Source organism: Corvus hawaiiensis, chromosome 13 (genome assembly GCF_020740725.1).
Source record: "Corvus hawaiiensis isolate bCorHaw1 chromosome 13, bCorHaw1.pri.cur, whole genome shotgun sequence".
NCBI lineage: Eukaryota > Metazoa > Chordata > Aves > Passeriformes > Corvidae > Corvus > Corvus hawaiiensis.
In genome coordinates, this window is record NC_063225.1 from 5819379 (window position 1) to 5842912 (window position 23534).

A 23534-nucleotide genomic window follows, 5' to 3' on the forward strand; every position below is an offset into this window, starting at 1 on the left:
CAAGGAAAACGAAAGCACTGTGGGCTTTTTTTTGTTTTGTTTGTTTTGTTTTTTATTTCATCCTTGCAAAGGAAACTGCACAAAAAGAAAAATAAGACACAGACTAAGAGCATGCTGGAGACCAAATCCCATTCTGAGCTGAGATCCATGGAGGCACCTTCCAGCTGTGGGTGTAGAGAAAATGGCTCAGTATTTTCCCTTTGAATGCTGCTTTGGGCTACAGCCCTGGTGATGGTATGTGAGCTGGGAAGGGGAAAAACAGCACTTCCCACCAAAAGCTGCCTTTAACGTGCTGGCATCTGCATTCCCACCAGTCCTAAATCTGCATGAGGTTCTTTCAGCCCTACTCTGGCTTTGATTTCCAGGTTTTCTCTGCTGGTGGCCCAAACAGTGGATTTATTGCACAGTCTTTGCTGAACACTACCTGCTGCTGTACTGTCAGCCTCACCGGGGGATAACATGTCATCTTTTTTCCTTCCTAATCAGCTGGATGTCATTCAGAAAGCTGGGACAAGGAGAACTTTTCCCCCAGACACCAGCTTTCCTTGGTAGCAGACCAACCTCAAGCCTTATAATGCTACTTGTACATAGCATTTATATAGCTTTACATCCTCAAAGTGCTGTACTAGCATTAAGTAATTATCTCTCTCCCTAATGGCCATTAATGCTGGCCTTTCATGAACCTCCCCCAGCTCCTCGAGGTTCATATCTAATCCAGCAATATGCTGCTCAGAGGGAGTGGCTGGATATCTTGCAAGTCCATGGGCTTGGATTTGAAATGAAGTTTCAGAGCAGGGGCCAGGTGCCCTGGAGTATCAGAGACACGGGGCTGTGGATCAGGGCATGCCCTTGGGAGCATCCACTAGAAAGGGATGGAATTGAGTAGGTGATACTGCGATCTTGAAATGGAGAGGAAGAAAACTTTGGCTGCTCAGAGGATGTGCACTGATTGCTCTATTTATTACCAGGACAGCACTGTGAACAGAGAGAGCAGAGCAGTGGGAATAACATGTCAGTGTGGGCATGGGGAGTTGATCTAGGGAGAGAAAGTTAGCTAAAAATGTCAAACAAAGCTAGACAGCCATGGCAATGGGATAAAGAGGCCAGTCTGCAGGTCTGTGAAGCATTAAAATAACAAGGCAAAAGGTCGAGCTTGGCGGCATCATAGGATTTACAGAGAGGAGCAGAAGAGGATTTACTTGTCTTATTTGCTTGCAAGCAAAGCCCTCTTCCAAGCTGTGGAGTGCCTCCAGGGAAGATGCTGTAATGCCACTGCTTCAGGACATTTTACCCTTGGGGAAGGTGAACCTACCTGATAGCTGGGCTCTCCCATCCCTAGCTCCCAAGGGAAGTGGAGAGGATGGTGTGTGAAGATGACATGGCTGTTTTAGAGAAGTCTCAGAAGCAGCATGCTCCTAACAAACACCAGTCCTGTGTGGTCACTTATTTCTGAAACCTGCTAGACCCAGCTCTGAGCAAGCAGAGGCTGAAATAAACTTTCACCTTCTCCCTAAAGGCATGATAATGATTCTTTCCAAAGCCAAGGATATGCCTTGTAAGCTGGCTTTGCAAAAGAAGAAAACAGCATCTTTTTTTTCAGCCTGATTTAATAGCATCATTTTGCTTTTATGCTTCTGGCAATGGCTGGTCCTGTAAAACAAGTATGTAGCTGTGGGAATCACGTGCCAGTCTACAGGGGCAGAACACAACTCACAGTCACTACACATTATGCAAAGGATTTCTGTCACCCTGGACACACTCTGCTTCCTGTGGCATCAGTAGCACAATCCCTCTGTGCTCAGCTCTAAATCATTTTGCTCCATCATCAAATAACAGGGTATGGCTGACTGCAGACCGGGAGGACCTGGCTTGGTGTTCACTTACTGCACAGCTTCGGAGCAGGGCCTTTCCCTGCCTTCCTGCATCTGTTTTCTCATCTGTGAAATGGGAATTTTAATCCTAATCAGTTTGCAAGGGAAGCAGTGAGGGATAGTCAAAGGCAATTCTTTATAGCATAATAGCCAGCCTTATGTGCAAGGTTAGACATTGGAGTGGGTTTATGGTAGAGTTTAATTGATGCCTGTTCTGCTTATGGCTGGTAAGTGCAAGGCTTAACATTTGCTCTCAAAAATGTGGCACCCTGTTGGAGATGCCCCTGCAAGGAGCACCTTCTCATCTCTGAGTATAGCTGGGCAGTGTTTTGGGATGCACAAATTTCTGGGCATTGCTTGTTTGGTTTTTCTTCCCCAAATTAATTTGATTATTAATTATTACCAGATTAATTTGTAGTAGAAGCTGTGTCTCACATGGCTGGGAGGAATGCTTTGGCTGCTCTTGAACTTCAACCTATGAGCTAAGCCAAGGTTGTGTTGTCACATCCTTGGGACAGCTCCTGACTGCGTATGTCATTTTACTGGCAGAACTTCACCAGGGTGTGTCTAGAGGAGACCAAAGACTTTGACTTTATTGTCGGTCATTAGAACTGAGATGGCACTCCTGGCTTCTCTGCTCTGCTTTCAGGGCAAGATCCTCAAGTGGTGTAAATCAGGGCCCTCCCATTTGAGCAGTGCTGCTGTAGCACTGTCTGTGTAGGCTGAGGGCCTGGTTCACACCTTCTGAACTGCTCTAAGTCCTGTTCAAAAGGGAGTTATCTGTGCTTGGTACATTGTACTACCTGTAATCACAAATGATCCTGCAAGATTCAGGATATTGCAAATGCAGAGAGCTTTTCAACAAGTAATCATTTTGAGATTGCTGGAAAACTGAAGAGTTAGTGCTACTTAAAGTCGAATAAAATAAGCATTAGCACAAAGCAGTTTTTGCAACAATCAAGTTTGATATATGTCCTGTTCTGCTTATAATGTTTCCTCAGAGCCCTTTTCAAGAAGGGGAAGCAACTTGTAAAAGCTGGGAATGCAGGGAAGAGCTAAATTTGCAGCCAGGGTTTCGAAGGAACAAACAAAGAAAAGCATATTTCCATTTCCATTACAGCAGAACATTCTTGGGAGTTCAGAGCAGCAAGCTGAGAACACGCCAGCCAAGCTGCCTCTAAACAGGAGGTGTGGAGCTGCAATGAGCTTTTTATCTTCAAGCATCTGCACTTAAGAAAGAAAGATCTTCCTGAGGCTTTTAAAACTCCTCTTTTTTGAGGGAGGGTCTGTTTCAGAGTAAGGAAAAGGGCTGGTCTGCAGCCCTCTGAGTGCAACATCGCAAACCTGAGCTTAAATTCTGCCAAATCCTACAGAAATCTGAGCCCCTCCATGCAGAAAGCCAGCTGAGCATCCTACCCCTTTCACACCCTATTCCAACACACCTCCCTCTTGCTTCCAAGTGCTGCAGTGTCCCTGTACTGACCCTTCCCCCCACTTTAAAGTTCTGCTTTAATCAGTCAAAGAAACGTGTGGAAAAACTGGCAGCTCAGAGGAGAGCTTTTGTTTGTACAAGAAATGTTTTCATCCGAGCGAGCACAACAATCTCATTACTTGGAATAGCCACACATGTGCTGGAAACCCAGACAGCAGATACCTTCTTTCCTCATCCTTTGTAGGACCAGAGAGATTTCTGCCTGTTTGATTCAGCTGCAGTGCTACAAAGTTATTAGCCCTGCTTTTTTGGTGTCCCTAATGAGACAAGCAGTCTTCCAAGAAGCTCCACAGAAGCACTTTTCTCATCACCACTAAAGCCTCGGACACTGTAGCACCAACAGAAAGAAGAATGGAGACTTGCAGCCCTGCTGCTTCCAGCACTGGTCGGTCGTAGCAATTAGCTGTTTCCCCACAGATGGAGCTTCTTGTGCAGAAGGACAGCACAGAGAAAAACTTGTCCTGCTCAGAGAAACTAGTTTAGGAATCTCTAGTGAATGTGAAGATAAATCCTTCTGCTTTGGAACTGTTTGCATGTATTCTGCAAGCCTCCTGTGTACCTGCTGGATTCATGGGCCCTACAGAAGGGCCGGCTCTTACCTGAGGAACTGCCCTTCCCTGCCTTGGCATGCCTCAGTTTTATACACCCGTGGGCTCTTCTAGTTCCAAACTCTCCAAAGTTAAATCCATTAAACGATGGGCATATCCCTGCCTGTAAGAGCCTGTTCTTTACCAACAGACCACCTTTTGCAGGGTGGTCCTGCAGTTATTTACATAATGAAAGCACTCTCTGAAAAGGTCGGTAGCACAGTTTTCTGAGCACAAAACCTTTCATGCAACTGGGTGATGCACAGATGCCTGTGCATGGATTTTAGAGAACCTTTCTGAAGAGGGACAGCCCTCATGCTCTCTTTCTGGTGGGTGCCTTGGAGTACTGAGGCCCTGAAATGCTTTGCTGACCACTCTTGCTCTGTGTCCAGGTTCACCAGACTGTAGGGCTGGAGTATGTTCTTGGCATTTTGCATTTGATTTCCTTACAAGCCCATTTTGGGTGGAGAGGACATAATTTATTTTAATACATCTCACTCCCGATGCGTCGTGTCAACCAGGTGGGATTGGTGGGTAAGCCCATGAGAGGTAGCTGGGGCAGGAGCCAGCCCAGCTTTTTGGAACATCTCCTTGTTGCTGTAGTTCACAGGGAGGCCCTGAGTTTGTCCACATCATGTGGGGCTGACATGACATGGGGTGTTCAGGCACCAGAACAGGCTCCCCAGGGAAGTGCTCACAGCTCCAAGCCTGGCAGAGCTCAAGGAGTGTTTGGAAAATGCTCTCAGGCATGTTGTGTGATTATTGGGGTGTCCTGCATTGGGCCAGGAGTTTGACTCAATGGTCTGATTCTGTGACCCTGTTCCTCAGGATTCTCACCACTCAGATTTCCTTGTGCCTTTGTCCTCACCCAGGTTGGGGGACACACCATGCTGCCTATCCGCTGGATGCCCCCAGAGAGCATCATGTACAGGAAATTCACAACAGAGAGTGACGTCTGGAGCTTCGGGGTGATCCTCTGGGAGATCTTCACGTATGGGAAGCAGCCCTGGTTCCAGCTCTCAAACACAGAGGTACAACAGTGCTGAGACACCTCAGCTGGACACTGTACTTTTTGCCATCTCTCCTCCCCAGGTTGTTTGCAAAGCAGTTTATACATGGATGGTCCCCTCCTTGGCCCTCCCTTGGTGAAGCCATAGGATAAGTGTCATTATCTCAGTTTAAGAGATGGGAAAACTGAGACCTGCAGGAATCAAAGAGCTCTGCCAAAGCCACGTACTGGCTAATCCTCAGCCCCTTGCTGCTAAGTTCCTGACGTATCTGTCATATCTCATAAACTCTCGGGGTGCTGCCAGAACTGGGGATACCCAAATTACTGCTGGGATCTAAGTCATGCCTTGAATTTCCCTTGCTTTCTCCTTTTGTAGCTGAAGTTCTTACTGCAGCTGCCAGCTTGTGAGAAATTGTTTTAAGCCTGATGTATTGCTTGTGGCACATTTCCTTGGGGTTTTTGCCATTGGGACATCTATGACATGGTTTTCCCCAGTTCACTGAGGGTGGAACCCATGGAGCTTGTTTGCCCTTTTTATTTCTTTGACTAGCAAAATTTGCAGCCCACCAGGACAGGGCTGCACTGTAAAAATGTTGAGGGAAGGCTGGCTGGGATTAGCAGGGTGTCACTGCTGAGGTTTGAGGCACATCAGCAGAAAATCATTGGAAGATTTTTGCTTGGAATAGCAGGAGGTATTATAGAAGAGGAAAAAGATGCATTGACATAGCAGTGTGTGGGAACCTTGAACATTTTTATCCTACTGTGTATCTAATGGATTTCAGAAATTTCACCTTTTGTAATGAAAAATGTGCATTTTCTGCTTTCTGGATACAGATCCCTTAATTAAGTGAGTTGCAGAGATGGCAAATCCAAGGTGTTGCTTTACAGCTCTAATACTTGCCCATTCGTGTGCTCAATGGGGCCTGACCGTATATCCCAAAGTAGCACACACAAACATTTTAGAGGCACAAACAATGGAACCGACAGCGACAGAAGTTATTTGTCACGCTATTTAATGAGCTGCTCTTGCATTTCCCTGCGAGGGTAAATACAAACACACACAAATGAGCACATGGAGCTTGAACATGGGCAATGGGCATGCTGGAGTGTGACAGCTCAGCTTTGTCCGTGCCTTCTGCCTCAGTTTCCTTTGCAGGGCAGTAGGGCTGAGAATAGCCACCCTTAATCATGGGGGGAGAGCTGTTTAAAATCTGAACAGATGTGGCTGTATTGGTTTGCTACCATCCCTGGGATAAAATCTCATCCTTCCCTTTCCTATTGGTGTATCCACTGCTTTCTGACTGCTGACCACAGTGTCCTGGTGGGAGGGAGCCACACGAGCTCTCACCTGGCTCATTTTTCACAATTTGTGGAGGGATGGGAAGAACCTGTGTGGCTGCAGAGGACTGACACCTCCACCAGCTCCTGGATGGCGTGGCATCACAGTGAGTCCCTGTGGCAGCCCAGAAGCAGTGCCAGAGCCCCATGGAGAGGCAGAACCCATGGAGAGAAGGTCAATGAGCTTGTGCTGGGGTTAGCGTTGGTCAGTCTGGGATGCCCACTCCCTGCTGTGCCACCTGCATGGCCTTATACCCCCCCAGCATTTTCAGCAGGTTTTTCCAAGGCTGGGAGAAACCCTCTGTGAGCAGAGGAACGAGGCAGGACACCACTCAGCCAGTCCATTAACTTCTCTCAGTGCCTTTCCTTCACCCTGGAGAGAAAGGGCCCAGCACAGGGCTCCTGTGCGTGCCCAGTTATGTTAGAAACCATAACTCACCTCCTCCCCCCAGTCAGCAGCCAGCAGCTCAGTGGCAATGCTCTCTGCCTGCTGTGTCTTCCTCCCCTTGCTTTCAGCAGGTCCTAATCTCTCCCCTCTGTATTTATATGCAAACAGCAAAGTGATAAGTATCCCTTGAGCTGCCTGCTGGGACCATTGCTATTCATAAATGATAAACTCCAAACACCTCTTGCTGGGTGGCTTCCCTCAACACACTGCTTGGGACCGGTGTTTATCTGCAGAGCGTGGCAGGCCACTCGCACGCTGTGATGCTGGGACTCATCAACCCCAACCAAGGAGGCCAGGCAGCAATAGCTGCTCTCTGGAAAGTCATATTTCCCTTTCCTTTTTATTCATTCCTCCAGTAAACAATACACAAAGAGACCCTTAGGGGAGTCTTTTCCAATGGCATCCCTCCGAAGAGACTTTGCTGTTATCCAGGACCTCACATTTTTCTCATTAGCAGCACAGATCTGACCCAAAAGAGAGTGATAGCATTGTAATTTTTTTTCTCCATCACAGATGTGATTTGACATGAGATTTCATTCTTTTAGTTGCTTTTCTATATCAGAAGGAGGCAAATCTGACCTTGGAGAAATATGTAGGAAAAGATGCTCTGAACTCTTCCTTATAAACCTCTCCTGGGCTTCGCAATGGAAAGGACTCTTGGTTTTCAGACAAGAAAAATATAATTTCAGCTGCGCAAAATATTACTTTACTTCGGGGATTTTAAGAGGCTTTTTTTCCTTCTTCATTTAGCAGGAAAAACTGACATCATAAATTAAAATCTATTTCATTTGCTTGTGACCTCCTCTTTGGAGAGTGCATTGAGGCAGGTAGGTGTCATACAGGGAAGGTTTTGGGATCTGAAAAACCGTAGCTGGAGTGAAACTTTTTATGGTAAAATTATCATTAGCAATGGACAGGTGAGCATTGAGGATCTGCAGATCTGAGATTTGACTTCTCAGTGCTCCCATTCACTAAATGTTGCCACATCAGCCAAGCAGTAGCAGGGATGGGACATCCTCCATAGACTGCCCAGCTGGTGTTCAGTGTTCCTTTTCTTTCTTTCTTCTAGGTCATTGAGTGCATTACCCAAGGCCGAGTTTTGGAAAGGCCCCGAGTTTGCCCCAAGGAGGTTTATGACATCATGTTGGGCTGCTGGCAGAGGGAACCTCAGCAACGGCTCAACATCAAGGAGATCTACAAGATCCTTCACGCTCTGGGCAAGGCCACACCAATCTACCTGGACATCCTTGGCTAGCAGTGGCCACTTGTTGGAAGTCCCTGCTCCTTCCTCCCGTCCTTCCCTCCCTCTCCCCCTCCCAACCCCTTTGCCCCTCAGCTCCCAAGCAAACATCTTCATATAAACTCAAGTGCCTGCTACACATACAACACTGAAAACAAAAAAAAAGCAAAACGAAAAGCAAACCGTCAAAAATCCCACCAAGAACAACAACCTGTAAGGCAGTTTGGCTTATATATATTTATAGATCTCTCTCTATATATAACTTCCACACCAATACAGAAAGAAGCTGCTGTTACAGAAAATTGTGAGACTATATATATATATATATATATATATATATAAAAAGAAACAAAAAAGGGAGAAAAAGTACTTAAAAATATATATATAATTAAAAAGAAAAAAAAAAAAAAGAGAAAGAAAGGAGAAGGTATGTTTCCCCCGAGCATTCAAGCAGTGATTTGTAACCCTGCTGTGAGTATGGTTCGGGCTGCTGGGCAGGGCTCTAGACTGGCTATGGCAGCAATGCCATCCTGGGTAGGAGCCCCAGGAAGAAAGCCTTGCCCTGGTTGTATGATATGCACTGAATGTGTGATATCAGTCCTCCCTTTTCGTCCTTGCCTCCCTCCCTCCTTGCCAGCCCGCAGGTGATGGGCACAAAGCCAGGGCAGTGCCCCTGGATGAACTCTCTTTTACCAACCCCTTCCCTCCCTTCCTCTCAGTCCCTCCTCATCCCTCTCTGCCTTCCTGCCTTTTTCCTCCCTCCAACATTTCAGGACAATTTTTCTAATTTGCTGATTCTTAAATGTATAGACTCAAGGCTTTCGAACACACAGTCAAAGGATTGTGGCACCTACGGGTAAAACACACACCGGGCAGCAGCCACCCTCCCGCAGACTGCAGGCTCCTGCCCCAGCCCTCCCTCTGCCCCTGTGCCGGCTGCTGCCAGTGCTGGGAGAGCAGCGGGACCAAAGTGGCTGCACGTGGGAGTCGAGGGGGGGTCCTGGGGACCCGGTCCTGAATCATCCCCAACCCATTCCAGTGTGTGAGACAGGAGTGCTGCTCACCCAGGGCACCCAGCGCAGGCGTCACCTTGGGGGGAACAACCCCACTCCTCCCCACCCTTATGGCTGTTAGTGGCCACGGGGTTGTTCTGCCTCCCTCAGGGCCAAATTGGCCCCCGGTATAAACTTTTAGTGAGCAGGGTTGGATCCTTGCTCCCCGCATGGGGGAAAGGCTACAGGGTGCAGACAGCTGGGAACATGCCTGCAACCCTGCTGGGCAAGTCTGTGGGGTCAGCATATCCCAGCGCTCTTCCTCCCCATCCTCTCCCTTTCCCCATTCCTGCCCCATGCCTCAGTCCAATCCTCAGGCACAAGCCAGCGGGGGACAGGGAGGGGGACCAGGCTTGTGAGATGGCTGGGAACCTACCAACACCTGCCTGCAGCTCCCTTGCCATTCTCCTCACGTCCCCATCCCCTGAAAGGATTGATGCATCTGCCTTTGAGCTGTTGTGAAATGCAGAGGCTGAAGAATAGCTCCACAGGCAGCCCCGGGAGGAGGGGGGAAGGAGGGGAAGGTGCCTTCAGGAGCAGACGGCTCAGCGGATGGCCGCAGCGGCCAGCCTTGCATCTCAATGAGGAGAAAGGCCTGGCAGGCAGCAACAGGGGGTGGTGGGGACAGGGAGGGAGAGACAGCATCATCCTCACTATGGCCGATCTCCCCGGAGTGGAAAATAATCCCGACCTGGGGAAACCTTGAGTCAGACACTGAATCCTGCCTGTCCACACTGGGCTGAGAATACAAAACCTTTCTGGGCCTTTTTTTCACACGGATAATGGAGGATGAGGGGGAACCTCAGCTTGGCAGCTGCTCTCAGGAGGCAGGGAACGGGCGGCACAGGCATTGTCAAGGCAATTTTGAGAAGGCAACAACTGCCAGCACAAAAATAGCTTGCTCGGATGTGGCACTCGTGGAAGGCAATGCAGATGGGGGAAGAGGAGACAGAGAAGGGATCTTAGCTCCTTCCCCATGGCCAGAGTAATATTCATGTCCAGGATGCGAGGGGAGATAGGTGGCTCTGGTTGTGGCTTGCACTGAAAGGGAAGATCTTGCCTCCTCTCCCCATCCCCCATGTCCCCTGACAATCAATACCTCTCACTCATGGCACTGGCATGACCTGGCTGATGGTTTCAGGCAGAGGCAGGGGACACTGACATAAGGAGGATTGTGGTGGCAACAGCAGCCGTGGGTTTATTCTGTGCCTGTGTAATGAGCAGTATGAGCCTGGGGTGGCAGATGATGGGCGGCAGTAGACACATGGGAGTAAGAACATAACTTTCCTCTGCCTGTAAGAGAGATCTGAGCTAGTGGGACAGACTGATGCCAGTGGGACAGACTGCCATTGAACAGGCCCCAGCTGCTCACAGCATCACCACTGATGGTGTGGTCACGGCCAAGGGCGTGGACCAGCACCGGGAGTGCACACACAGGAGCACTGTACCACGCCACCTCTCCACAGCAGGATCTGGCTCTTTTGGGAGAGGATATCCTGCTTACTTAGGTCCACCTTTGAAAGGGGAAAAGGCTGGTTAAAAGGTTGCTAGCCCCAGCCTGGCTCTCTTTTTGTGCAGGCTGCTTTGGCTGAAAGGATTGGAGATTCTGCACAGGGAGAGAACAAGCAATGGCTGTTAATTGCCCAGCATTTCCAGAAGAAAACCCTCTCCTGGGTCTGCCTATCTCCTACCCCAAGTGGCTTCTTGCTCTTGTGGCTCCCAGGCACTGTGCCAGGTTATGCAAGGCCACAACTTTGTCCTCTCCTCTCTCTCACTCTCGCGCTCTCATTTCTGTTTTGGCCAATGTTGTGGGCTTTTACACTATCAAGTCACCTGCAGACACTCTGTTCCCAGCTGATGAGATTCCCTTGTCACCATTCTGCACAGCAGATACATCCTCCCTTCCTCACTTCTTTCCTCCTTCCCCTCCTCCCCAGCACCGCCACCCTGTCCCTTTCACCACCTCTTTGTACAGTCACAACAACGAGGTGAGCTCAGGAGCTGAGGGTGACACTGAGCCTCAATGCTGCATGTTTAGGCTTAGGTGGTCTCTGAGGAGAGTTTATGGGTCCCCAGAAGATGGGAAGTGGCTGAGACCAATGCTCAGGCTCTGGCTGCTTTGCTCTTAGCCCCACCACATGTGGTGACTGCCTTGGAGAAAGGTCCTGCTGTCAGAGTTAATTGTGAACTGTTGCTCAGAAGAGCTGGATAAGCTGCGGTTCTGTGGTGTGACATCTGCTCTGGCCCCCTCGGCCTGTCATTGTTGAGTGGAGGTTTGCTGGGGGCAAGGAGAAGATTGCTTTGTGCTCAAAGACATGAGAGAAACTGCTGCATCCCTTTTTGGCATGACTGTTTTGGAGGGGAAGAGGGAAAGCAGCTGTGCTGCATTCCTGGTGAACACCCTGAGACCTCATTTCCAGAAGCACTTTCCTGGAGCAGAAGAGAGCTTCCCATCAGCATGGACTGGTGATCTTCCCTGTAGGAAGAAGGGCTCTGCAATGGGGCTATGTGTGAGGGGAAGAAAAGCAGATTTTGGGGGAAACTCTCACGGAGTATCGACATCTGAGTGTTTGGAGCCAAAGAGAAATGAGCTCATGTTTCTTTATTTGTAGGAGAGATACTTCCCTATGCCCTGCCTCTATTTAGAGCAGAGAGCTATCCCTGCTGCCTGGGAACACCCCCAGGTCTCACCCTGCTCTGAGGCAGGCCAAATTCCCAGGACATCCAGCCAGACCTTCCCCCCACCCAGCCTCTTCCATCTGCAGTTTTCTCAAGGGACTTGTGAAAGAGAGATGGAAGGAGCACCAGACAGAGCACAGCTGAGAAGGGGCCATAGAGTCTTTCCTGTCCCAGCTGCATGCTGCTCCCTAAAAATTAAAATTATTGGTACCAACTCAATCACCCAAGGGTGTCACCAAATGATGCTTTCTTGGTGGTGAAGGTGCTATTTTGGTGCATGGTACAGGAGGTGGTATTTTGGTGCATTGCCAGGGCTACAAACGGCAGGCAGTGAATGTGGCTCCAGCCTCAGGGTCCCATCAGTGACCTGGTTTGTGTTCTCCTGCCATTATTTTTCCTTCCACCCCAGTCTGTCAGGTTGCAAGACAGAAGCCGAAACGTAGCAAAGGGAAGAGACGCAGAGATCTGCCAGACTGAAAGTCCATTCTGTCTCCTGCAAAACTTGTCCATCTGGTCTATTTAGATATCCCTCAATGCATGGATTCTGGGGGTGAAAAAGTCTGAGCTGCTTCATTTCAGGCCCATGCTTGGGTCTTCAGGGTGTTGAATTGCAGGCAGCTGACTCTGGGAACTGTGCTGCCCAGACAAATATGAAAACTGTGGAATGCCTTTAAAGAGGCTGTTTGCTTGAGAGACATCGTTAGCTTTGAGCTGTTTGCTTGTCCCCAGGAGTGGGTGGAAAAAGGTGAGAAAATATGTGGAGGAATAAAAGAGCCAAGGAAAGGGAAAGGCTGGTTTTAGAAGACAACTGAGTATCTTGGGTTGGGAAATCAAGACAGATTTGGGGGGTGTGATGTAGAATTTTAAGGAGCACAATGGATACAAGCAAAAACAAAAGAAAATAGCAACATGCTGCAGCTCCAGGAAAAGTTAGCTATGAAGCTGGGCACATACTGGTTTGAAAAGGAGGCAGAAACCAATAAAATCAGGGGACCATTTATGCAGGTGCAAAACAAAATCACTAGGTTTTGTGCTTTTCTATGATTTTTTTTTCCTATAAGAAAATGCAACTAAAAGAAGGTCTGAAAAGTTATGCTTTTTCAGGGGCACAGAGAGAAGTATAATACTATATGAGCTGTTTCCTTTCTTGGGAAAGGCTCTTATTTCCCAGAACTCGGATGTATAGGTTTCCTTGAGCTCAGAATATGGGCTGAAGAATGCAGACATGATCACCACAAGCACCCAAACCCAGAGGTAGTTCTGAACACCCGATCAGCATTCAGTCTGTGTGAAGACACTATTTTGTTCAGCATCTTAAGAAGTTTTTTTTTAAATCTTTCTAATTTCCTCCCTCCCCGGGGAGTATCTACATCCTTTCCTGATCTGGCCAGGAATCAGCTGAAGCACTACAGCCATGGCTTCTACCCAATGTTTTCGTAACAGCTCTAGGTGTGTTCTCTGGCTGTAAGGCAATGATGAGAATAAGCAAGGGGAATAAAGGAGATTCTGGCTGTGATTCCACGCTGTGGTGGCTCCTCTGATAGCTGGAAGGATCTGGGCATTTACAGGGCTCCTCTGCTATGAGACTCACAGGTGCAGTCATGTCTTGGTGCAAGCCAAAAGTTTTGTTCTCCATTCACGTTCAGTGGCTTTCTGAGGGATGGTGGGCTCATGGAGCCTTGGCATAATGGTGCTGTCTCCATATGAGTGCCAAAAATAGAGGAAGAGAAAATTCCCCTCTCAGAACTGCTTTTCAGGAGTGGATAGACTTGCTTAACCCTTAGGTACCTTCTCCACTCCTGCACCAAGGCGTCTCTTACATCAGTACCCATTTAATGTTTAAACAGCTGCTAAATCCTAAAAATTCTTTTCCCTTTGCTGCTGTCCTTGAAAGTAGAGATATTGAGTTTCAAGCCTGGAGAAAGTAGATGTTTTCAAAACATCTGTTCTGGCTGGCAATGTCATAAATGACACAGGCAGAGATGTCAGTTGCTGCTCTGGGAGGAATGGAGGAGCATTCCATCTCTCCTGTGCCTCTTATTCCTTTCCAATGCAACACTGAGCCATGAAACCACTCCCTGAGAGAAATGATTGGAGTCCTATTGCTTGCAATTTTGAAAAACTGAGCTGAGGAAAGAGATAAGAGACCAAAGAGAAGGAAAGACAAAATATTCCAGCTTTCCCTAAGGGTTAAGCTGGTAGGTTGGTTTCATGTTGGTGGCTTGAGTTTCTCACGGACACAAACTGACAGCTCTTTTCTGACTAAAAGAATGACCACTGGTTCCTCCTCCCTTCTGCACGTCCCACAATTTTTGCATCTCTGCAAGGTGAAAAGAAGCATGACAAATCTAACCATCACTTCCCCACACTGTCAGGAATCCTCCATAGGAACTGCTCTCCCTCCCAGCACAACTGACTGATCCCACTGCTGAAAACTGGAACAGTTTTGTTCTGAGGGGGAGTTGAATTGCTGAACTACTGGCTGCTTAGGACAAGGTCCCAGTAGGGAAGGGCTGAAATACCTCTAAAGAAATCATACCTCTGGGAGGTCCAAGTCTCTTCTTGCATGCTTTCTCTCCCTCTCTGCTGGCTTCCAGCCTCTCCAGTCTTTGCTGCTTGATACTCAGATAACTGAGTTTCTGCATTCACTCCCTTTGCAGAGTGTGGAGCACAGGTGAAGCTGTTTGATTTCAGTGTGGTAGGTGAGATCAGATTTCTCCCTCCATGCCCTCTTCTTTTTCTCCCTGTGCAGCTCCCGTCCTTGCAGTTCTCAGGACTTGACTAGCAGAGTTTTTAAATGAAGTGAAAGTCTTAATGTGAGGTGAATCCCAAGACCACAAACAGTTTGGACTTCAAACAGTGAGAAAATTGGCGCCGGATGATTCCGCACACAAAGCAGAAAACTTTCATTTCCTGCAGGCAGGATGGAATTGACTGTTATATTAAGACTTCAGAAGGAGCACTGCCCTGGAGTAATTTCAGTGCTGTCAGGCAGTGTTGACATCTAGATTAACCTCTGTGCAGTGAATTTTACAGCAAAGCTCATTGTAATGCATGTGGGGTATCTCCTGTAAATCCCAGCTGAAGCCCACAGTGTCCCACCCTTCTGCACAGGAGAAAGGGTCGGGGAGCAGCTGCTATCATTTTTGACCCCAGCAAAGCGTGACTCCAACCTCATCCAGGCCAGTTCTGCTGAAACTGATTTTCTGCCGTGCTAAAGTGACAATAGCTCCAGTCTATATTTTTTCCTTTTAATTCCCCAAAGAGGTTTACATCACAAGGCTGAAATTTTTGCCAGTGAAAAACAGCTCCCTTCATGTATCCAGCCAGCAGTGCAGTCCTAATTAAAAGGCACTAGTTAACTAATGGCAATTAGCTGCTTGCACTGATTAACTCCAAGACATACAATCCCCACACACAAAGCTCTGATCAGATGTGATCTAAATGGCAGACAAGCTCCCAGCTGATGTGAGATGGTGGCATCCAGTCCTACTCACCAGCACACAGGCACACAATGAGCACTGCCTACCAAACTAAAACTGCATGAATTAAAGAAATTCACACAGTTAACTCAGTGCAAGTCAGAGGACATTGCAAAAGAAGTCTCTTGTCTCCTGAACTGAATGCTCCTGCTGATAAGTTGAAAGCACAGGCCTGAACCCAAGCCCTTCTGTCTTTTGCTGTAAGAGGAGATTGAGCAGTGGGATTTCCCAGACAGGACCACAACGGCTTCTTCACTTTTGTGCTGGCAGAGACAATCCTGTCTGTGGTTCTTAAGATGCATCTCTCAGATGCACTTTGTGAAAAAAACCACTAGCATGGAAAAAAATATGGAAAAGGAAGGGAAGGTTTCTTTGTGTGTTTTTGCCACACCTCCTTATTCATGCACTTATTTTCCTACTCAGACATTGCTATGCAGTCTGCAGGATGTTCTAGGCAAGAGAAAAGCTATCAGGTGCTGCAACCACTAGCCCTAAGGGCAAAATCTCAAGAGTACTTCTAGAAATCTCTTTCAGAGCCCATCCATCCTCTCATCCACAGCTCTTCATAGTAGGCTTACCATTATATTTGCCAAAGGTTTTGGACAGCCTGTGAAGAGGTGACATATCTTCAGTTTCCCCTCATCTTCAGAAGGAATTGTGACATTTCTGTAATTCGACCCATCAGGAAGATTCCTTCAAACTAACATTTATTACCCCCAATCAGAATACAGCTGAAAAGGCTACCCAAGGTTGTAGAAAAGGTCAAGCTCTTGCTTTGGACTGGAATTTGCTTTGGAAGGAATTTGATGGACCAATTTAACCACCACAGCACATCAAAACCTGGTGGCTTCATTTAAAAAGTAATCAGTATTGTATTTCGCTTTAGACATCCGTGCATTAGTGTTCTGCAAATATGATTTCCTCTTTGTTTGCATTATTGATGCCATAAAATGTCAGACACATTAAAGAAAAAAAAAAAAAGAGGCCAACCTTTGGGGTTTGGAATGATTCTGGCTGAATTGCAGTTGGGTTACTTTTCTTTTTATTTCCCATGGCAGCGATGCGCTGTTACTCATTCTGCTATTGTTTTACAAAGAGCTCTCTCTAAGTGTGTTTATTCAGCCAACCGTACTTCAGGAAACACATAACCTTGATATTTTTTGCTGTATGTGGCAGCGTGTGTGAATGTGTGTTGGGGAGAAGAGGTGGAGAGGAGAGGTGGAGCTTTTTACAAGAGCCCTCCCATGTCTGGTAGTGTGTTGGCTTTGTGCAGTGCTGCATGACTCCCTCCTGCTCAGGTGCCTGGTTTGATTTACCCTCAAGAACTGACTTTTGTAATCAGGATTTGAGGTCTTCTGGTTTAGCCCTGCCCAGAATCTGTCATCTGCTCTCACCATTCAGCAGCCATCTGCTCACAGAGGTTCCTAGATGTCTATGCCACAGAGATTACACAGTAATTGAGTCTCAGGCATGCGGCAGAGGAGTTTTAGCTCGTTCTGATCCTGGACCAACAGCAAGTTTGCTGATTTAGCTTGGTTCCCACCCAAGGTTCAATGGCTACAGTTCCCAAGACAAATACTCTTAGCTGCTCAGTGCTTTTTCTCACAGACTATTACGAGTACAGCCTTGGCAGCTGTAGCTCTCTGCCTCACTTCTCTGTAATGAATGGAGATCCATTTTTCAGTGATCCTGGGAATTTTTTTGAAGGATATTCTCCCTCTTAAAATCTAAGAAATTCTCAAGTATTGTCTTCTTGAAAGTAAAAGTGAATAAATAAGGTGGAAATATCTCCCTTAAGCAGGGATTTTCATCAGTGGTAAAATTTCAGCTTTTCCTCCCAGTGACAGCAAGACTTGGGTGCAGGGGCAGTAGAGTACAGTGGAGCAGCTTAAGGAAGGGACTCAGCTAGGACCTAGACTGCAAAGTCATCTGTTCACCTACTAAGCCATTGCCAGCTTCATACAGGAAGAAATCCCCAGCTTTTCTTAAGCAGATTCCTGCCCAGCTTTCTTGTTCCTACTCCAGTTCTGAGGAATGACCTTCAGATGACCTTCAGATCTCCTTATCTCACAGAGATCCTTCTCAGGGCTATCCAAACAGCCCAAGGAAGTGATGACAGGGGCTGAATGGGTGTGTAATTCAGTGCCTTTCTCTCCCTTTTTCATCAGGGGCAGAGATAGTGAAAGTGACAGAACAGAAAAATTATTTTCCCCAACAGCAGCAATCCAGTTTCTTTTTAAACTCCAATATTTAAGATGCCATACAGCAGTACCTATAAATATGCCTTGAAATGTTGAATGAGCACAAGAGTATATTTGATTTTGTTTTTATGCCTATAATTTCTCTCACCAAGAATTCAGCTGTTACTCAGCTCCCAGCAGGCTGTTCTGATTGCTGGAGAGATGGTTGGGATTGATTCCGGCTGTGACCTGTTCCAGTCCACCCTCATTCTTATGTAGCTAGACTGAAACAATAGAAACCAGCAAGAGACTGAATTGTTGTTCCTGTGAAACTGAACCTCCTTGTGCAACTCCGGAATAAATGCTGAAGGCATTGAAGACCCACAACTTTGAAGTCAGTAAGGGCTGTCTGTAGATACACTGAACAGATGTTAGGAACAGAATGGCAGGAGAGAGAAAGAGAAATGCTACAAGAGAATAAAAACAAACTAACAATCCTTACATCAGAGAAGACAGTGGTTGGTTTATAATACAAGAAAATCCACTGGTGTCCATGAGAAAAGACTCAGAATATTCACCCTGGCAACTAAGAACATCGGCCACCAGGACAAGAGCAGCTCTATATCCTACAAACCTCCTCTCACTTTTAATTTCCTTTTTCTCCTTCTCCTGCTGATACAGAACAAATCCTGGCTTATGGCCTTCCTGGAAACTGAAATTAAGAGGCAGATTTGGGAGAGGATGAGAGAGACCAGATCCTGCTGGATGATACAACAACTTTATAGCCCAGCACATTCCAGCAGCAAGTGCCCGGTGTGCCCTTCCTCTTAATTTTTTCTTTCTTTCTTTTTTTTTTATACAACCCCTAATTGGTGCAAGTAGTGTTCACAAGGAACCTAAAACAGTTCAGTGCCCATTCTCTCGGCGAGATGGGGATTTCAGCAGACGGACAGACGTCGTGAGCCGCGTCCCTGCGGATCAGCACCGCGGACAGCGGCCCCGCCCGCGCCGGTCCCGGCCCGGCGCTCCGGCCGCCGCTGGAGGAGGAACCCTGCCCTTGAGGAAGGAACCCCACTTTGGAGGGAATCATGCCCACACTGCCCAGGGAGCTGCCGTCTCACCCTTCTTTCGTTCCTCCCATGTTTTTTCTAGTGTGAAATCATTATCTGGTGTCTTGTTTTCAAGTGATGGAGGAGGGATGGTTTAAAACACAAACCAATCATTCCGATGCAAGAGAGAACCATTTTTTCCTTCAGAATTAAACTATCTGCCCCGCTTCTTCCTGCAGTGGTGTTCAACCTATGAAGGCTCCATCTCTAATTTAGGTTGTGAAAGGTTCTTATCTTCTTGTCCATTGGGACAGTTTGACAAATGGAGAGATATTACACTGGTAGCCCTTTAGAAACAGAATCCTTATTTTATTGGAAGCATCATGTGATTCAGATTTCAGCCATCAATTAAATTTACTGTTGGTAAAGGGTAAACAGACAAATCTCTTGGAAAATTGCAGGTAAGGGACATATAAATGACACTGTGGCCACTGAAAGTTATTTTCACATTAATCCACAAAAAAAAAAAAAAGAAAAAAAAGAAGCTACATTACTGTGTAGTGGATGGTTGTCAGAATCACAGAGTCATAGAATGGTTTTGGTTGGAAGAGACCTTAAAAATCACCTAGTTTCAACTCCCCTACCATGGGCAGGGACATTTTCCATCTGACCAGGTTGCTCAAAGCCCTGTTCACTCCAGCCTTGAAGAGTCAGACAAAGATGAAGAGCCATGCAGGCACCAGGCAAGGACCCAAATGCAGAAGCAGTCTCATCTCACAGAGAAAAAAAGGCAAGTGTCTCAGTGCTCATCTTGCTCAGCCAGTGTATTTGGGATTTCATCCCACAGGTATTCCTGGATCATACTAAGGAAAAGAAACCCTTGAATTAGGGTTGAACATCTCCTGGACCTATTCATCGAGGAGAGAAGCAGTTGGGCAGGAGCATGCAGGCTCATTACATCTCTGAAAAATTTAACGTGAAGAAGAAAAGCTGGAAAAGTAGGCCAGAAAGTTGGGTTACTCCCCCCACTCAACATATGCTGCTTTCTAGAAGCAGTTTCCTCCGTATCCCACCTCCCACACAGTCCCCAGCTGTGACTGGAAGTTACTACAATGGGACGTGTGGATGGACACTCAGAGACAGAGAGGACTGGGAGACAAGAGAGAGTCTGAGACACAAGACTTCAAAACTCGTAAGTAGCAATACTGAAAGTGAGGAATTAAGGCCAGACTTCTGATGCTTAGGGCTGACTGGAAGGCAGAAAGGATGAGCTTGCAGGGGATGGCAAAGATGATTTAAGAAGGGGCTTAGAGAACAAAGGATGCTAAGAGGAGGGGTCAAAGGAGCCTACTGGGACACAGGGAGAGGAAGGAAATGGTCAAGGACTGGATTCCCGGTGAAGGGTCAGTGATCATGAGGGTGGTGAAAGTCAGATAGGAGCTGCAGTGAAGCAGAAGACAGCCCTGGTTGGGGAAACACTGTAGATGCGAGGAAAGAGCCCCTACAGAATGATGAGTGCCCATCTGAATGAGTCCTGAAGGTTTCTCCAAACCTTCAGTTCTGCTGGGCTTCTTCCAGGCCCACATTCTCTGCTTCAAACCTGACAAACACCATAACTTTCCCTGCATTTATTTTGCTGTCTGACAGCTCTGGTTTCAGTACTAACAGTCTAAATTGTTTTAGTTCCCCTCAATCCTCCTGTTCAACCCCCACAACCAGCTAATTCCTTGTGTGAAGGAGAATTGGCTTTTTTTTTTAGGTTTTCTATTCTTTTTTTTCCCAGAAATGTCCATTAATTTTTCAGCTAAACTGGAAGGCAATTTTTTGCATGAGAGCTTTACATAGATAGGCTTAAAGCAGAACAAAAAATAAATAAATAACTATACTAAATTACCTCCCCCTCCCCCACCTTGTCTTAATGAAGTGCTGTTTTACATAAGTTATTTCAAGAGAAATGAAGTATTTTTGGGCAGGCAAGTGATCAACATTTATTTAGCTTTCCATGAGTGTTGCAACTCCCTCTGAATCTTCTGGATCAGGCAAGGAGGCAAGGTTTCCCCAGGTAAAGACTGAGGATACACAACTTTCTTGGGTGAAGGCTGTCTTGGGGTCTTCAGGCTGTGTTTGGGAATGTTTTTAGGGGCTGCACTGTGCACTTGCCTCTGGTAATTTCTCCAAGATTTGTGTGTTGAAGCAGTGCTGTTTATCAGTGGTTTGAGCGGCAGTGTGATGGCTTAGGCAGAAAAATTACCCTGATTTCCTGTGCTGGCCTCAAAAATCCCCCATGCACCTCCCAGAAATCTGCAAGGGTAGACTTAATTTCCAGGAAACTCTTCCTTCTCCCAGCTGAACTGCCCTTCAACAGCACAGGCAGGCTTGGCCCCCAGAAGGTGCTGCTCCACAGCTCTCTGTGGCAGGCAAGTTGGTGCTGAGAGGAGGATGGAGCTACAGCTCAGAGGAAAGACATTTTGGTGGCATTTGTGTTGTTACTATTATTTAAAACAGCTTATTTTAATCTCTGCTAATGTCACAGAAAGTCTGCACGAGCAGAAATCAAATCCTCTGGTGATGTATGCTGAATTGATTTCTTTTGTTCGGCAGACTTTTTTCTATACTATGCACCGATCCACGTTTGCTTAGTCTGGGGCTTCTTTTGCATCTTTAGAATCCAATTTGCAATTTTGCAACTGAATTGATGGTTCTCAACCTTCTCCAAACCACATTCTCCCCTTCTTCAAACCAAAATTCACCATTTTCCCCTGCTGGGAACAAGCCAGGTTACCCCTTAAGTGAGAATCTGGTGAGAGCAAGGAGGTTGTGATCGCCTGCCCACCCCACTTCCACTGGCTCCAACTCAGAGGATGAGGAACTCTGATCTGAGTTTTGGCCAAGGTGGGGTCCCTGCTTGTCCCCTACCCACCACACTGTGTGCATCGAGCGCGCTGCTACCCTGGAAGGGGATGACTGATACAGCGTTAGTCACACTTACATGTAGAGTTTTTAAATTAAGAATTTGCAGTGAGGTCCAGGGACCTGTTAAAGTGCTGAGGTATTTACCCTCCCCAGCCTTCCCTTCCTTCCTGCCCTGCTTTGGCCCTTCCCCTCTCCCCAGCCTTGAAATGAAACAGAAAATTATTTTTTTAAAACTGTGTCGATAATTTATGTTTAGTATAAAGGATGATTTAATGGCATCACCAAAGGTCATTTTTTTCATCTCCGTGTTACTGCCCCAGCCCCAGAGGCTGTACATCCCCTCTTTCCCATAACTCCACTGCCCTCCCTGTCATTCACCTCACACATCCCCTGTCACCACCCCACCCCAGCGTTCCACGCACGGGACACCTGCTTCAGGTTCAGCCAATGACCGATGGAGAACAGAGATTTCAAAACGAAACCTCCACTCCAGACCACCACAAACTGGAACCATTTCCACCTTGAAAACAGTCAGTTGCTGCAAACGACAGGCAGACTCATTTCTTGAATTACGTAAGGTTTTTTTTAAAGCCTTTTATACCTATTTACGCGTGCGCGTGCGTGCACCTTGTGTGCACAGCGGTACCTGTGTGCACAGATGCACACGAATCTCTCTCTCAAGTATAAATATATTGTATGTTAGAGCTGTAAATACTCCTTGGTCATGTGTCTATGTCTTCTTCAAAGTATCATATCCTCAGTGTTATGTTAACAACTCCATTTATTGATTGATGAAGCTGTGTGTAGACCTGTACCTTCCTGACATAGTTTATGTAGCTCTCTCTTCTCAAATAAAGTACAAAACTACCACCAGCAGGTCCTCCTCTCCTCTTTGTTCCATGCTGAACATTCAGCTTTAATTCATAGAAGTCTGATGCAGTTTTCAGCCATCCCAACAGTACAGAAACCTTCACATGATGCTTTAGGAATGTTATGTTGCTGGTCAGGCCAGCAAGTGAAAGAGTTGTTGACAAAAGGTAATAATCTGTAGGTAAAATGTTGTTCCAACTGCAGTAAATAAAGATCTCCATACTGATCCGAGTCATCCTTCCCACCTATCTCCAGGTAGAGCCTACACCAATCACAGCTCCCTTCATCTCAGTAGACACAACAGGAGTCCATCCTCCTTGTCCCCTGTCAGTGGGTCTCTGCACAGTTACATCAACCAGCCCTCCCACAGCGCAGGAATCCCCCCCTTACCTTAAAAGGATCCAGTCTCTTGTCATGTTGTTGGCTCGTTTCTGCTTGGATTGCTCAGCCCCCAAACTCGACTCCGATCTTGGGGTTGGGAACAAGACTAAGGATTATAGCAAAATCCACTGCTGTCACTTGCTTCCCCTTGATTCCAGGCTTCATGCTGAAATCACAGGAACCAGAGGATATTTACCACTGCAAGCTGAATAAACCCCCTCTTTGCACAGATACTGTAAAAAACTATAAAGATGATTTGTGAAGTAACACTTAATTTACTGCGACTGACACCAGACTCCAGCTGCCAGAAATTTGACTGACAATTTCTATTTATTTATATCCTGCTATACAATATCTGCCTTAATGTTGTAAATTTTTCTGATTGGAATTTCACAGTGTCTGCCTGGATATTTATTGATCATAAAATAATCTGCACAACCTGTTAAAGTCAAGGCAGGGAGAATGGATGCCAGAGAAATCACTCATCAGGATCTGGGTACCAGTGCCCAGGTAACAGAAGATGCTCAGATGCTATTTTTACAGCATTATGTATCACTGAGAGCCAGTCATTTGAACTGCTTTTCTGCTGTTTCCTGAAAGCCTCTTCTGAAATGCTTCCAAGAGCCTGGTACTGAGTTCCTGCCGGCAACTCCATATGGACCCTGCAACATGCCTCATTCGCAGCTCCTCACCGTTGAGAAATCCCACCTTTACAGTGAAACCTGGTGTTTTCACAACTGTTCCTTCAGACAGCCCACGAGGGAAATGTTTGGCTCTTCCTGCAGCAGCAAGACCACTTTTTTTTTTCAACTATTATTTTTGGCAGGCAAAGACAGAAGCATTCAATTTCTGCCCACGAGGGAAAAATTGTAAAACTTGGTCCCAACTGGGAGTTCCCATATTGCCTGGTGAGGAGTCTCTTACTTCATTCACAGCTTCAACC

General features: G+C 46.8%; 1 protein-coding gene across 3 annotated transcripts in view; it reads left to right on the forward strand.

Annotated features, from left to right (window-relative positions):
- The window catches only part of NTRK3 (neurotrophic receptor tyrosine kinase 3), a 219031-nt gene extending 196818 nt beyond the window's left edge, over nucleotides 1–22213 (forward strand). For all 3 annotated transcript variants that reach the window (XM_048317172.1, XM_048317173.1, XM_048317174.1), the window contains 2 exons: nucleotides 4823–4981; nucleotides 7815–22213. In XM_048317172.1, the coding sequence (XP_048173129.1) occupies nucleotides 4823–4981; nucleotides 7815–8000 (345 nt within the window). In that variant the 3' untranslated portion in view covers nucleotides 8001–22213. The remainder of the gene's footprint in view (nucleotides 1–4822; nucleotides 4982–7814) is intronic.
- The last annotated feature ends 1321 nt before the right edge of the window (nucleotides 22214–23534 follow it).